The sequence below is a fragment of the Mus caroli genome, chromosome 13 (assembly GCF_900094665.2).
Source record: "Mus caroli chromosome 13, CAROLI_EIJ_v1.1, whole genome shotgun sequence".
In the NCBI taxonomy this organism is placed as follows: domain Eukaryota; kingdom Metazoa; phylum Chordata; class Mammalia; order Rodentia; family Muridae; genus Mus; species Mus caroli.
In genome coordinates, this window is record NC_034582.1 from 36,312,103 (window position 1) to 36,328,469 (window position 16,367).

At 47.2% G+C, this 16,367-nt stretch overlaps 2 protein-coding genes across 6 annotated transcripts in view; one reads left to right on the forward strand and one right to left on the reverse strand.

Annotated features, from left to right (window-relative positions):
* The first annotated feature begins 1,826 nt into the window (after positions 1-1,826).
* Tmem14c (transmembrane protein 14C) lies at positions 1,827-8,332 on the forward strand. Its single transcript, XM_021180288.2, has 6 exons — positions 1,827-1,964; positions 2,703-2,761; positions 3,279-3,355; positions 3,921-4,022; positions 6,539-6,626; positions 7,852-8,332. The coding sequence occupies exons 2-6, from the start codon at positions 2,739-2,741 to the stop codon at positions 7,904-7,906; spliced, it is 345 nt and encodes a 114-aa protein (XP_021035947.1). The 5' UTR covers positions 1,827-1,964; positions 2,703-2,738; the 3' UTR covers positions 7,907-8,332.
* Positions 8,333-10,820: 2,488 nt separating this feature from the next.
* Mak (male germ cell associated kinase) overlaps positions 10,821-16,367 on the reverse strand; it is a 46,694-nt gene continuing 41,147 nt past the window's right edge. For 2 of the 5 annotated variants that reach the window (XM_021180902.2, XM_021180903.2), the window contains exons 13-14: positions 15,520-15,642; positions 10,821-12,252 (exon numbers count right to left, since the gene is read on the reverse strand). In XM_021180902.2, the coding sequence (XP_021036561.1) occupies positions 12,098-12,252; positions 15,520-15,642 (278 nt within the window). In that variant the 3' untranslated portion in view covers positions 10,821-12,097. The remainder of the gene's footprint in view (positions 12,253-15,519; positions 15,643-16,367) is intronic. The other 3 variants (XM_021180907.2, XM_021180904.2, XM_021180905.2) reach the window with 3 other exon arrangements.

Below are 16,367 nucleotides of genomic sequence, written 5' to 3' on the forward strand. Positions count from 1 at the left end.
AATAGATGTCAATTGCCTGAATGTCTTGAGATATCAAAAGATGGGAAATCCCAAGGGCATAGTGTGAGTAGAAGTCAAAAGAAGATTAAAGTCTATGGGCCCCGTACGATGGCTTGGTGGCTCGTTGAGTGTACTTAACACCGAGCCCAAAGACCTGAGTTCAGTTTCTGAAGCCCACAGTTGTGGAAGGAAAAAATTGTCTCCCCACAACTTGTCTTCTGGCCTCCACATTTGTACCACAACACATGTGCCCTCTCTCACATCCCCACATACACACAAAGTCATCTATGATAGAGTTTGTTTTTTTTTTATAAAACATAACTTGGCTTTGGGAGAAGTTGTATGTAAACAATGTTTCAATTGAGCAAGGTGAGGAGGCATCCTTGTAATCCTGGCATTCAGGAGGTAGAAGGAGCTCCGAGAATTGGAGAGCTTGTGTAAAGAAAACAAAGTTAGAAAAAAACATGAGCTTCAATGATACAGTTAGCTGGAATCTCCCAGGTTGTCCAAGCTTTTGTAACAATTCTATGTGGTTTGATTGCAACTTGGAGCCTTGACCTTTCCCTAGTGCCTACAGGAGTGAGTTGTATCTTCTACCTAGTCCTAGTTTATTTCCGGGATCCTTCTGTTGGCAGGCATCTAGGAATCTTGGTGCAGTCGGCCACTGTTATACCCACAGTGGCAAAGAGTTAACGGTCTCCTGAGAAGTGCACAGACAGAAGTGTATGAGGCTGGGATAACTAGGAATCCAGATGGCATGTGCCTGGAGCCTCAGTAACCCAGGAGGCTCCCGAGAGAGGATCACTTGAGCCCAGCAGTTCCAGGCCAGCCTGGGCAAAACAGAGTATGTTAAATAGTCCAAGATGCTGTATTCACAGACACCAAAATTAGGTGAGATGTTTAAGTATGATATACAGGAGACAAAACATTCACAGTCCATGTGACTAGGGCCATCACACGCAAGTCCCGAATTAAGTCCTTGTCTGCATGTGTCCTCTACAGGAAGACCCACAGTGCTCTCGAGGGCCAATACGTACAGTGCTTCTCTGATAGAGCGTGTGGGATTCAGTTCCATACTACTATCTGCGCCAGGTTGCCGCCATCTTCATGAGGGTCAGCTGTGCCTGCTTGCAAAAGATGGTCCCAGTTGGGCTTGTTGACTGATTGCCTGACTGTTCACCTTCATTTAGAAAAGGAGTGGAGAGGGTCGTGGGGCCCGTTACCCCTTCCACCCAGTTTCATGCATTCTGTCCTAGTTGCATGTGACTTGAGGAAGGGCAAGAGTTTATAGGTGGACAGGGACTAAGAAAGGGGGCTCTGCACAGCCATAAGTAAGCCATCATTCTCGCTGGGTATAGGTTTTCCAGCGTGATTTGTCACTTCCCTTCTGCCTGAAACTCCTCAGTCATGCTTTGTAAGGAACTTTAATAAACTCATTGGTTCCTCCGGGCGAACTTTGATTTGTAATTAAGACCTTCTGAGGAGTAAATACTTAGGCTCTCCCAGGGCAAAAATTTCTTAAAAATAGATTGGTTCACTGTTTAAATGCCTATACTTAAGATCTATCCTGGGCACATGGCAGTACATAAACACTTTGAGTTGCTTTGACTTGTGGCTGATATGCCTCTTCTACCAGCCTGGTACCCTTTCCTGATGGCTTTTATTAATCCCATTTTCCTTGTATCAAACTGGCTCACCAGCGGAGTATGGACCCCAAACTCTGCAGCCAAACCTGGTGCTCCTCCACCCCACCTCTCCCAAGCCGGAAACCAAGACCCGCCCAGGATGACGCCCAGCCAATCACCTCAGCTTCCTCCCGGCTATCCAGGCCCCACCCCTCCCGCTAGGACGCAGCGCACGCTGTGACGTCTGCACACCCGGCTCCTGACCTCGGCTTCTCGCTGTCTGCTCGCGCCTTCGTCCTCCAGCGCAGGCCTCCGGGCTTCGGCTCCGGTGTTGGTTGGGTGTGTTCTTATTTTGCCGACTCTACCACCGGGGGAATTGTTCCGCACGCGCAGGCGCGCGGGGTTCTCCCGTGCACACTCTGCTGAGCTCGCTTCCCTGGCCCTCTTCCCGCCTCTCTAAAATGTTCTCTAACTGCGGTTCCGGGAGTGGAAACCTAAACGCGCGTGCGCTGCTTCCGCGCCACGGAGGGCTTTTCCGTAAGAGAGCTGGAGTCACTTTGTAGGGATGTAGCACGTCTAAGTGCAGTTGCGACTCGGGTTCCCGAGCATTTTTCTGGTCCCTTGCTCCAGCCTAATAGGAGCCGAGGGTTGGGTGCAAGGGTTTCTAAAAGTTTGCAAACTGAGTATGGAGGACGTTGGAGAGAAAGCAGCTTTTACCATGCTTCTCGGAGACGCTAAGAAGAATGGAGGTACAGGCCGTTTGTTTTCTGATTTAGCAATCAACTAACTGATGAGACAGTGAGCTGCTCCAGAGCTGCTCCGTGACTCCTGCTCGCTTCGGTGGGCTTGTGCTATAGTGGAGGTTGTGGTAAAAATATTTGGTGTCTCTACAACACTTAATATTCACAGAGGTGTTTTACTTGTTATCTAATTACCTTCACTGGACAGCAGAGCTAGGGCGACTAGTGACTGTGTGTGTGTCCAGGGGCAGTTGCAATCACACCCAGAGCTGTACCTTGAACTCATTTCTTCCTGATTGCTAGAGGTCTCTTGACTGCTCTGACCTCTCCTCCACAGGTGCAGGCCTGGTGTGGTCTCCAAAGCGACTGAACAATGCAGAAGGACAGTGGCCCATTGTAAGTGCCCTGTGCATCGGAGTAGAATCACTGGGAGCCTCTAAAACCAGAGCACATGACGGGAACCTCCAGCTTGGCACTGCCCAGCAGGCAGCGTAGGTTGTGACATGATCCTTGAACTAGCGGCCTGGGACATGGACTTGAATCCAGTTCTGCCACTGGCTAGTTCTGTCACTGAGCCTGCTTTCTGATTGGGCACTGGCAGGATTTGCTGGAAACGACAACCTTTTTGTCCCTGCTGCTGATTTAAGCAATTACATTTACTTCTTTGTGTGGATGCATTTGTGCCGTGTTGCGTTTGTAGGTGTCAGAGGACAATTTTCAGGAGTTGCGGGGAGTTGATCTTCTGCAATGTGGTCCCTTGTAATGTAACAAAACTCAAGTTGCCAGCCTCGGGGAGCTGGGGGTGGGGGGCACATCGCCACCAAGGCCAAGCATCCCGCAGGCCCCATCCAGTGATTTTGTGTGTTGTATTTTAAACTCGGTTGACACTGGCTTCTCCCTTTGGCCTTTTCAGGATGCCTTTACATTATTTTGGTTTCGGCTATGCAGCCCTGGTTGCTACCGGTGGGATTATTGGCTATGCCAAAGCAGGTGAGCCTTTCTTGTTACTCTTAAAATTGTCACTTTAGTCCAGTGACATGTGGGTCCCCAGAGCCCTTGACGCCTAATATGGCTTGACTCAAGTTTGCTTTAGGCCCCGAGTGCACCCTGCATTGGCCTCTGATTATCTGGCTGAGTGGAGCCAGGCATTTTTTTTCCCCCTCTTTACATACAGATAGGCAGGGGTGTTAGTGGGTGGGTGTTATCGACCATTGCCATACACCGCGTTGTCTCTCAGCTCCTCAAGTAGGAAATCTCTTGTCTCTGCTCACTCTGTATCATCTGTTTAACACAGGCTCAAGCCAGGGTCTCCTCTAAGTCAGACAAGCACTGTACTGAGCCACACCTCCTAAAGGAGAGAGAGGGCTGGGGTGATAAGACCCTGACTTCTATGGTAGACACTAAGATTCTCCTATGCTGGGAACGCTGGCTATAAGCCTTGTAAAGACAGCCTCTCTTTGACAGCTTTCCTCTGCAGGGTAGGGGAGTCGTGCATGTTCTTTATGTGACGTTATAACATCACAATATGGACGCATGCCTGTTTTCTTCTCCCCAGGTAGTGTGCCGTCCCTGGCTGCTGGACTCTTCTTCGGGGGCCTAGCAGGCCTGGGTGCCTACCAGCTGTCTCAGGATCCCAGGAATGTGTGGGTTTTCCTAGGTAGGTTTGCCTCAGGTTCTGCCTCTGTGTTCTGCTTGCCCGTGAGACTCTGGTGGGCGTGTGTGGCAGGTTCTCTTCTCTGCTGTTCAGCTGCGAGACTTGTTTTAAACTGGACGAGACAGTGTGTGTTACCTACTGAGGTTCCATACATACCCCTTCTTGCTTGAAACTTAAGAGAAGTCTCACACATCCCACGAAGCCTGAGCTCATGTAGCCTTTTCCCCAGATGGACATCTCTCTCATAGGCAGTTAATTGTGTAAGACACAGGCAGGCCTTGCCTTCGGGAGGCATTTAAGCTCAGTGGTAGGTCAGTCAGGTCATGGGACTCTGGAACTGTAGATTAAAGTGCCCCAGGGAACACTGGAAGGGAGAAAAGAAGATGACTTCTTATCATGGTGTTTTCTGACACAGTTTTCTTGGTCTCCACCCAAGTGCTAGCCATGGCCAGGGGGTGTGGTACCTCTGTGCCTTTCACACGAACAGTGTAAGGACACATGCAAAGCTAGCCCTCCTAAAAGTCACCGACCATGTCACAGAGTAGGCTCTGCACACCAGCAGTGGGGTAGGGAGGGAGGTCAGCTGTAGACAGTCTGAGGAAGGAGGATGCACTGGGTTCCTGGTTCTTCTGAACAGCTTCCTCATTGTGCTCTAGAACGGCTCCCATTCCACTTCTGCCTCTCTGATCCCAGCATTCTGCTCTCTACAAGAGATCCCATGGGTACTTGATCGAAACAGACAGACACACAGACCAGCAGCCACTCCATTGTCTCCCTTACAGACTGAAGCTTCCAGGCCAGCTCCTCTCCCTTTTCTCCCCTCTACCAGGGCGTTGGCTCCTGACTGTGAACTGTCTCCGGCCTATCGTTTATCTGTATTCCCGTGTAGGGTCTCCACACATGAAGTTCACATGTGTCTTAGTCTGCGTTTCTATTCCTGCACAAACATCATGACCAAGAAGCACTTGGGGAGGAAAGGGTTTATTCAGCTTACACTTCCACATTGCTGTTCATACCAAGAAAGTCAGGACTCAAGCTCAAGCAGGTCAGGAAGCAGGAGCTGATGCAGAGGCCATGGAGGGATGTTCCTTTTTGGCTTGCTTCCCCTGGCTTGCTCTCTCATAGAACCCAAGCCTGGGAATGGAACCACCCACAAGGGGCCCGCCCACCCTTGATCACTAATTGAGAAAATGCCTTACAGCTGGATCTCATGGAGGCATTTTCCTAAGGGAGGTTCCTTTCTCTGTGATAACTCCAGCTTGTGTCAAGCTGACACACAGACCAGCCAGGACAGCCTGTGGTCAACTTTGACTTGTTTACATGAGGAAGGATCTCAGAGCGTACTTCCTCTTCGGCTGCTGGCTTTCCCCTTCCTTTCAGAAGGTTCTGGAAGGATCCACTTACACTTTCCCTCATGTCTTCCTCTCCCGTGCGTTGTAGGTCCACTTAAGTCTCTGTTTCTGTCCCCTTGGCTGGGGTTTGCTTCCCCGAGTCTCACGCGGACCTGTATCTGTACACAGCTCACTCTGTTTCACGTGGCCAGAGTCTGGTCTCTTAACACAAATGGCCAGTGACCTTGACAGTGTGACCTGCATCCTCCTGTCAGGGTCTTTGCATGCACTAGTTCCCCAGCCTAGAGAGTGATTTCGCCAGCTCATTCACTCCTACTTTAATTGCAGACCCTGGCTAATCTTTGCTTCCTTAGTTAACCCTTTGTAATACTCCTGAATCAATTGCCCGCTCCCGTTAGGTCATGTATGTAGCATTTATTGTAGCACAAATTAGACTTTGTGTGTGATTCTTTAAGCTAGCTTGCATCTTGAGGCTTGAAACACTGGAAGGGCGGAGACTATTGTCGAATATAGTCAAGTCTCTGGCTTAGCACATATAGTCAGCATTTTTCTATCAAAAACACTTGGTAGTTGTCAAAATACTATCTTTACCAGTAGGGTAAAGAAACTGCATGGTATTTTTTGAAAAAGTGAAACCATTTATGGTTGAAGCCTGGGTTTTGCAGCAGAGTGTTGAAAATGAGGCCACAGAGGCCACTGGGCTTGGGGAGATAAGTTCCCTCACCTGACAACAAGCCGGGCAGAGCAGCTGTTCCCAGTTTCAAAGAGCAGTCCTGATAGAGGCACAGTGGGGGGCGCGTCCCAGCCCCTTGTTGTAGGGTTTGTTCATAGTGAGAGGGACCAGGAAACAAAGATTAGAGACCTGGCGTGGCTGCAGCCTTCAAAGCCCCACTTTAGTGATCATCTGTCCACTCCACGGACTCCAAAGTAGTGTCTAATGTGAGAACCAAGCACTGGAAACAGCCTCCGGGGACGAGAGTCAGCCATAGCAGAGTGTGGAGGGCTGTACTTGGCCAGTATCTGTCCTTAGACCTGAGTACTGTGGGCAGCAGTGAAGCTTAGTTCTCCCCCTCACAGGATGGAGTCAGGGTCTCAAAAGGTGGATGGGACTTCACTTCTGTGCTCCTGTGTGTGGGATCTGATCAGGATGCCTTTTCTCTTTCTCAGCTACATCTGGGACCTTGGCCGGCATTATGGGGATGAGATTCTACAACTCTGGGAAATTTATGCCTGCAGGGTTGATCGCAGGAGCCAGGTACTCTCCAAGCCCTCTTTACCTGGACACTGTTTAGGTTTTCGCTCAAGAGGTGTCATACAGTCAGAAATGGGCTTGCTTTGGTGTGTGCCTGACCCTAGACTTCAACTCCCATTTTTAGGTTGTACCCAAGTAGCAAAGGCTGCAGAAGCCTGTGTGGTTGATTTAGTACCTAAGTGGAGTCACTCACTGTAGACATGGTCTTGAGGTTGCTCTATGGACTGTCCTAAATGTCCCTCCATTGTCACACGCCCTTGTGTGAGACTGTCCACGTTGCTTCCCAGTTTCTTAGTTACTTGAGTGTCCTTTATTAAAAGTTTTTCTAAAAAGGGATTTTTTTACTGATTGGATTTTCTAATTTTAATTTTAAAACCTAAACCGAACTCTTAAAAAAAAAAGATTTATTTATTTGATATTTATATGAGTCCACTGTAGCTGTCTTCAGACACACCAGAAGAGCGCATCAGATCCCATTACAGATGGTTGTGAGCCACCATGTGGTTGCTGGGAATTGAACTCAGGACCTCTGGAAGATTTGCCAGTATTCTTAACTGCTGAGCCATCTCTTCAGCCCTAAACCAAACTCTTAAATTGACACGTTCTTAAGTATGATAAATGCATAGTGGAGGAAGGAGAATTTAAAAAACAAAACAAAACAAAACAAAAACAAACCTGTCTCAAGGAAGTAGATCCCTGCTTGTCATTGCTATGGTTATGCTGTTGATCAAAGCCTTTTACACTGGAAACAAAGTTTTCATAGATCAAGGTCACAACCACTAAATAGGAGGCGAGAGACCTGCCATCAATCAGCACCGTGGCCCCTAGGGTGTTGGTCTCTCTTGCCCTTCCTTCATCCTTCCTAGGAGGCGAGAGACCTGCCATGAATCAGCACTGTGGCCCCTAGGGTGTNTCTTGCCCTTCCTTCATCCTTCCTAGGAGGCGAGAGACCTGCCATGAATCAGCACTGTGGCCCCTAGGGTGTTGGTCTCTCTTGCCCTTCCTTCACCCTTCCTAGTTATTGGCATTGGCTTAGGAGTTCCATGTGCCACTGTTAAGACTTGCCATAGTTTTTCTATGCCTCCTCAGGGATGGAGGGGTGGGGGAGGGGTGTTCTGCTTTAGCACTTCTCACACACAGTTGTGAGCCACCTGCACACTTTGCTCCTTAAAATAAAAAGCGACCTGTTATGTACTTTTCCTGACGACTTTTCCCCCCCTTTAAACAGTTTGCTGATGGTTGCCAAAGTTGGAATTAGTCTGTTGAGTTCACCTCATCCCTAACAGCCGTAACCCCTCGAGGGCTCGTGAAGACTTGAAGCTCTCCAGACCACCACATTACAATGTTGAAGAGAGAAGTGCAGCATATTTACATAGTGGGACATTTTTCAAAGACCCACCCTGAGCACACTGAGGCAACCATGTGCTGTTGCTGTGGTGGCCATTCAGAGGCGGCGAGCGTCCGACTTCAGCTCACGCTGCCTTCAGGCGGCTTCGTTATGATGCCTCGCCTTTCTGTACTCACAGATAAAGGGGTACAATGGTGACTGTCAACACGGGGTGGGGGTGGGGGGCAGAGCTGTATGCCCTGCCCAGAAGTGTGTGAAATCTCTTGGAGATATTGGTGATGTGGGATCTTTTGCACAGGTCTGCTATGAAATTATGTTACAGTGACATTATCAGTGGAAATAAAGTTTTCTATTAAGACCACTTCTCTGGCGTCGTCTTTGTCAGAGGTGTCTGCGATGTAGCTTGAGACATGGTTTGTAGGACGCATGGCTCTAATCCTAGTATTTTAGATGCAGAAGCAGAAGTCAGGAGTTCAGGGTTATATTCAGTTTTGTAAGTTTGAAGCTAACCTGTGCTATGTGAAACTGTGTCTCAAAAAAACTAAAACCAAAACAAACACACACACAAAACCCTTTGAGAATTCCTAAGATAGGCCTGTGTAATAAAAACAGGGACTTGGCATCACCTTAAAAGCGGGCTTCATGTATTCAAGTAGTTTCTCTTTGTAAGCTTGAGCTGCCTGTCTCTGCTCACTACCTCTCAAGTGCTAGGGATTATAGGTGTGCCTCCCATCCAGTTCACCCTTTAATACAGTGATGTTTATACCATAGATAGGAACTCTCTTGACATTCATGTCTTTTTTTTTTTTTTTAGGGAAGGATCTTGTTATGTACCCTAGGGTGACCTTGAACTCCCAATTCTTCATTTTCCTGAGTGCTGGTATTATAGGTGTGCACAACTGCCCAGGACTTAGCATTCTTGAATTAAAATGCCCAAGATTCTGTGCAACTGAGCAGGGCACTGTATTCTGGACTGCACGTTTCTATAACGGAGCGCCGACTCATTTTCTCATCTGAGGCCCCAGAGCTTTCCTCCTGACTGCTGTAGTGAAAGGACAGGAGCTTGCTGGGGCTGTCATGCAATTACTTTGATTAGATCTAAGGTGATTCTATAGCGCCTTGTCACACTGATTGCCTTCCACGTGTAGTTGTTTCAAATTCATGGCATAAATAAAATAATAATATAATAATCCATTTACAATTGAGTGGTGTGTGTTGGCTCCATTCTTTGGAGAACTGGGTTTAAGTGATTGATTATTCTGAGATGTGGTTATGCCATGTTGACCAGGCTGGTTGTGTACAATTAAGCTCAAGTAATTCTCCTGCTTTTGTCTTCCAGGTACCTAGTACCACAGGTGTATGTCACCATTTCCAGCTTGAGTATCATTTATGGTGTTGAGGATTGAAAGCAGGGTCTTGCATGCCAACCACACCTTAGCTATAGATGTATGCTTGTTTATTTCACATCATTTTGCTCTTTGGATTTTAGCAGTGCTGAGCTTCGAACCCTGAGCCTCAGACATGTTAGGCAAGTGTGCTACCACTCCCCCATCTCCACCACCCAACCTAGAGTTGCAAAGCTGGGGTTTGGGCCGCTACCTCCAGACCTGTGAGCTAAAACACACCCTGTCCATGTTGGTCTTGTTGGAAAGAAGGCAGAGAAGACATTATTCTTCATCATTTAGTGGCACTGGTGTTGGATCCCAAGTTTTGAGTACACAAGGCAAGCACTCTACCACTGAGCTGTACCCAGCTCTGCTTGTACTGAGTTTGAAGTAGGGTCTTGACAAATGTCCAGGATGGCTTTGGATTTATGTCCCAGGCAGGACTTGAACTTGCAATTCCCCTGCCCAGATATGGAATTGATGTCCTTTAGTAAGTGACAACAATATATGATTCAGAGATAAATGCAAAGGAAGCTAAGGAGCTCAGACACAGACTGAAAGGGTAACATACTGTGACTCAAGCTAGGGGACATTCTAGATAGGACAGTTAAACATTATAGATTCTAGGGGCTGGCAGTGTGGCTTAGTGGCAGGGCACTTCCTTAGCATGTGTAAAGTCCTGTGTTCCATCTCCAGCATAGGAGGGGGAAAGAGGAAGAGGGAAAGGAGAGGGAGGGAGGGAGGAAGAGAGGCACTATAGCAATGCACGATGTTGGTAATAGGGAAAGCTGAGGGAGGGCGAAAGGCTGCCTACATGGGAACTTATAGCAACCTGATACTGCCACAAAACAAAGCAACATCCGCTGGAAAGGATCCACCCCGTCAGAGACTTGCACACGTATTTAGCCCTTCTAAAGGGACCGCAACCAGCTCAGACATCCATCAACAAAGGAACGGATAATGAAAACAGGCTTGAGACATGAAATGGAAAGTTATCCAGTTATAACAAAACAATGAAAATTTCAGGAGAATGGATGGGTCTGAAGTACAGGATCAAGGAAGGGGGTCCAAACACAGGCTGAAATGGCATGTCCTAGCTCCAGTGTGGCTCCTGGCCTGTAATGTATACATGCATGTGTGCAAAAAGGATAAGGCTAGGTGAAGTCTACAGACCTAGAAAGGAGACCCAGAGAGGATCCTAGTCGGTGATAAGGGAGGATGGGAGTGGGCAGAAGGACACATGGGGCACAACAGGGAAAGAAGTCGGAAGAGCAGCAAAGGGGTGGGGGATGGGAAGAGGAGAGCCACAAGGACACACTGTATGCTGAGTGAAAAAAAAACAACCACAACGAAATGGGCAACTGAATATAAAGTTTAATGACAGAAAAAACACATTAGTTAACCATATATCTATTCAGAGTCCATGTTTCTCAGAAACACCAAGGAATTTTTTTTATTAGCTTTGAGACAATAAACTTGTACACATACAGATAACCACTAGGACTGGGATAAATTACTATTTCAAGTTTTAACATTTTAAAACATGTAAAATATGAACAGCTATATCTTCTATACAAAAATACAGGATTTGATAATGTGCTTTTGGGGCAGTGCCCACAAGATGATGCGGGTTCCATCAGCATCTGTTACATAGCCATAAATACATAAAAATATCAGCAGGCGATAACATTATTCTTTCAAAAATATATATATACAGTACTAATCATGCCCAGCCCAGCGAGTGGCAGGTTTAAAGTAGTCCTAACTTTAAAATATTTATTTAAAAACTTTTTTTTTTTTTGGTATAAAAGTAGGAACAACGAACTGCATGAAACTCTGCTGTGGCAACTGAGTACATTTGCCCTGCGGCTCTAATGTGAGGGTCGGAGGCTAGTCAGTGACCGGCAGCAGCAAGGGTTTGCCTGAGGAGCAGCTGGCACGTTTCACCTTTGTGTCGGGTAGGAACACACGGGAACAGGAGTTGGGAGAGTCAGATGGCCAAGCATCAGATACGGTTTCAAGCGTGTCCTTAAAGCTGAGCCGACAAGAGAACCCTGGTGATTAATGTGGAACTCACGGAGCTAGAGTCAGATAGTCATCGTGAGTTCCCAGTTTGGTCAAGGTCCAACAACAGGACTGAAACGAGACGGGCATACTCTGATAGAGACTGGAGAGAGGTTTGCGTCTAAGAAAGATACCCCGCTTAGATGCACCACAGATCTCAGTTTCAAATGTGGAAAACCGAAAGGTAGTTACATCTTTCTGACATTGCCAAGGTGGGAGAGTAGACACTCTGCCGAGTCAGCCCAGTAACTCAGCCCCAGCCTCCCCACTATGAAAAGCGAGCAGAGGCAAATAGGTCCGGCCCCTGCGGGGCACCAGAACCTCAACAGCTTAGGCTACTACGCAACTTCCCAGAGTTGTTCTCTAAAAGCCTGTGTACTTATCTAGGAATTGGTAGGCCAAATACTTGATACTTTGGCAAATAATTTATTCAATACTTTTTAAAGTCCCTCTCAAAAAGTCTCAGCACGGTGCCGCGGCAGCACTGCTGGCCACAAGTTAAGAAAATGCATTGCATTTCCGGAAAAGGAAGAGATCGGGAGCTGACCTCCTCTCTTCGAGGCGCCCGCAGTTGTGTGCGTCTTGTGGAACTCGGTAGAAATAGACTCTGTAGGGCTCCCGGGATCAAGGGGCTTGATCGTCCTCTACGGAGCAATGCGTCAGGGCTTCCACCTCTCCTACCGGTGGCCTCCGTACTTAGCCACCCAGTCTGTCCTCCCGTGTACCGAGGGGACTGGCTGTGTGCGGTTCACAATATTGAGATTTTTGGCTGTGGGGTTGTAAGTTCGTCCCGAAAACTGGCCTCGTCCAGTTTTTGTGCTCCAGGAATAGTCTGAAAGAGATCAGAATTTCATGTATTTGATTATTACGTTCAAAATAAAGCAATTCATCTTCATTTTGTAGAGAAATTTGGATTTGCCTTTGAAAGCTGTGGAGCAAATGTGAAGGTTTATATTTAGTTTGAGGACCTGGTGGCTTTCTGTTTTCTGAGGCAAGTTCTTGCTATGTAGCTCAGACTGGTCTGGAACTCACTATGTAGCCCAGGCTGGCCCCAGTCAGGCTCAGCTCACCTTTGCTCTCCCAGTGCTGACTTCAGGTGTTGCCCATCATCTGTGTCAACCCAAACCTCTAGAGGAATATTATGTGGGCATTTATGAGAATTTTCCATGCCGTTCACATACTGCGGCTCTTAGTTAGTTAGATAACTGGGGGTAAACCAACCAGGACACGTGTGTGGTTCTTCAGTCGGCGACTAGCACTCAGTGTGGCGGGGACTAGTCTCATACCTGCTTATATCCCGAAGAACAATGAAGCACGGCACCAATACTAAAGACACACTTGGAACGTTGTGGAACTCTGGCTTCACGGAGCTATACATATGAGGTTCTGTAGTCCTTCCTCTTTTACAAGCGAAAATGTGCTTTGGAGAACTTAAATTTCTCTTTTAAAAAATATTTTTTGAGATGCCACTATATAGGTCAGGCTAGCTTGGAACTTGCTTCATAGACCAGGTTGTCTTGGAGCTCCCAGAGATCTGCCTGCCTCTGCCTCTGCCTCTGCCTCCTGCGTTCTGGGATCAAAAGTTTGTACTATCACATCTAGCTGTCCCCTTTTATTTTCTCTTGTTTTCTTTTCTCTTTTTTCCCCCTCCCTCTCTCCCTGCCTCCCTCCCTCCCTGCCTTTCCCTTCTTTAGTCCTAGGAACAGAAGTTAGGTATTGTGCACCCAGACAAGAGCTCTATCAGTGAACCACAGCCCAGCTATAGTCACAAGCTTCATCTTTTTATTGGAAAAACCATGGGTGAGCACATCAACCCTTGAAGAGTAATCTTTAAAAAAAAGAAAAGATTTGTTTTCTGTTTTATGTGTATCAGGGGTTTTGCCTGCATATGTGTGTATGTACCATGTGTGTGCAATGCCCAGAGAGGTCAGAAGAGGGCATCAGAATCCCTGGAACCCAAGCTACAGGCAGTTATGAGCATCACGTGGGTGATGCAAACTGAACTTGGGTCATCTTCAAGATCAACAAGTGCTCTCAACCAATGAACATCTCTCTAGCTCCAATGGGTAGTGTTTAAAGGAGCCCAAACCTTTAATCACAGAGTTTATTTTTATCTTTACCGTGTAAAGATTAGTTAGAGGCTAGTCCAGTGTTAGTGGGTTAATATGACTTGAGAGACAGATAAAATCTGCTAAGCGTTTGATATTTGAACAAGCTGCAACTGCTTAATGATCTCCAATGACAAAGGCATAAACCATTATGTGGGCATTTACTAGACTTTTCCATGTCGTTCACATACTGTGGCTCTTAGTTAGACAGTTAACTGGGGGTAAACCAACCAGGAGGCATGTCTTCTTCAGGTCCCCCCCTCTTCACCCTGAGAGCCAGGTTTCATGGGGAGCCTATGTGAGGAAGATACCAGTCCTTGCACTGAGCTTCATCTGTCTTTTCACGCTGGGCAGCCACTGATGCTCCTGGAGTAAAAGTCAGCAACACTGCTGAGATGCACCTGAGCAGTTTGTACCATCCACAGAATAATGTGTTTGCTTGGTCTGGTTTCCCAGACTTGCACCCTGACTTCGATTATAGAGTATTTGGGGGCTAGAGGGAGGGGTGGGCACATTCTGTCAGTAGTCTGGCAGGTGGCTTCATACTTGCCTTCCTGGGCTCCAAGAGAGTAAGTTACCTAATGAAGGTCAGGGCTGTGTGTCTTGATAGGCCAGTAAAGGCACTGCATTTTCTAGGAATAGCCAGTAAGGCATAACTGTCGGAATATGAAAATGTCAGGTGGTGAGCTAACATAGTTGGTCTCAGGTCCAAATAGAGCCCTGAGTGGAGTACAGAGTGGGAGAGGAGGCTCGGAGAGGCTGAGGGAACACAATAATTGTATAAGACACTATAGGCTCTGGAAACTGAATCACACACAGGCCCTTCCCAGAGGCCAGCTAAGCAACAAATAGTTGCTGAGAACTTGGGGTCGGGGGTGGGAGGAAACTGGTCCTATAGCTACCTGCAAGTTCTGCAGGAGACCTAGTGATACAGCTTTTGTGACTTGTCGTCCATGCTTGGGGTGGGCTTTTCAACAGTCCACGTGCCAGGGTTACCCCCAGTAAACTCACCAAGCTCAACTTGGATGGAATCATTCCCTGGACCTGTGGCTGTCCTCTCTATCTAGGTGAATGAAAATCACCCAGCGGTGTCTCTGTGGCTTCTGCAGGTGGCTGTTTACATAAACCACTGCCCCTGGTCTTGAGAGTGAGCAATATTTACTTATTTTTCGGTTTTTGTTTTTGTTTTTGTTTTTTGCCTCTCCTCCTATCACAGTTAGAGGGAGATCTGATAAGCAGAGTAAACGGAGAGGTGCAGTTATGAGAGCCATTTGCTTAAAAACTGAAAGCAGGCATATGTATGCTAATCTCACAGATTTGAGACAGAAAAGCCTTTAGTAGTTTTTTTGTTTTGTTTTGTTTTGTTTTTTAGGTAAAAAGGTCCGCTCTCAGTACCTGAAAGTGAGTGCCCAGAGAGAGAACTATTTCTAAACATCACGTTTTGTTTTTCATATTAAACATGGATTTTGAGTCGCGGTAAATGACTCATTGAAAGACTGGTCTAAAACTTTTGAGGCTCCCTAAAAACTGATTGTATATAACGTGCTTGCCCATGTGGACAGATGCTAACTGTGCCATTCACTCAAGAAAGTTCTTGAAATCAGTAGATGTACAAACTCTGTTTTTGTCACAGCCTATCAGATGTCCTGCTGCTGATCAGGTAGTCATGTCCCCAAGGCAGGGCTGGCCACTTCAGGCCTCTCTGCCTCACTAACTGTTCCTGTGCTGAACTTCTGGGTCTCCCCATTGCCCTTCACTATACACTTCTCTCCTCTGGGGGTGTGCCATCCTTTCTCAATGTTGATGCTCCTGGGGGCCTGTCCTGGGGCCAAACACCAGGCAGAAACCATTGTGGGAGGGGACCCACTTGGAACTGTTGATAATGTGATTTGTAATTTAAGTCTTCCTTCAAGGAAATCGACCTTATCATCTTAGAAGGGAAAGCCTCTTCTAGTAAGAAATCTCAGACCGTATCAGGGGATCACTCTTACCCGAAGCCGACGAACCAAGAGGTGCCAATTGGATCCTCTGGCCAGCTGATCCCACTTCTTTCTTGAGAAAGGAAGGCATGTATCCCGTCTGGTTGTAAGTGGTGTAGCTCCCAAGGTTTCCTGCTAATGCATTGGGAGTTTCAGTCAGAAGGGGGCCTTTTAAGGTACTGTAGAGTGACTGAAATGCTGTGCTAGGAGCTGCGGTGGTCTAGGCAGGATGCTACCAGTCATAGAAGCTCTCACTCAGTCCCTGGGCAGCCCAAAAGTGCTATTTCATACCCCTGGGTTCTGTGATAGTGAGTCATTTGCCTAAGCTCCCACAGTTGATAAGAATCGAGCCAGTATCTAAACCCTGGATAAACTAGGCTTTTTGATGATACTACTACTGTGTGTGTGTGTGTGTGCTTACGTTTGTACTTGTCTCGCTACCTTAGGGGTTTTAGGTTCTGAACTCAGAGGAAAGCTCTTTCATAGACTCTGGCAGTCAATAATTCTCATCGTTGTGAGCTTCACCAGCGTCACTGTTAGCAAAGATCAGTCTGAAGGCAGTACAGGATGGGCTGATGGGAGATCTAAGGCAGAACCAGTCATGAGGTCACTACTGTATTGAAAATGCGAGATTATGGTTGGAAGCAAGCAGATACAGGGCTGGAGACAGACCAGACAGGTTTACAGAAGAAGCAATACATCCTCTGTATTTGTAGCCTAGGTGACTGGATGGCATGCTTTAGGCAGCAGTATGGGAGAAGAATCAGGTTTGTGGGGAGGGGGTGTAGAGGATATTCAGGTCGGGGTGCGGAAGTTGGTTGGCTTGGAGGGGATAACACAGAAGGACCCAGGAACATGGA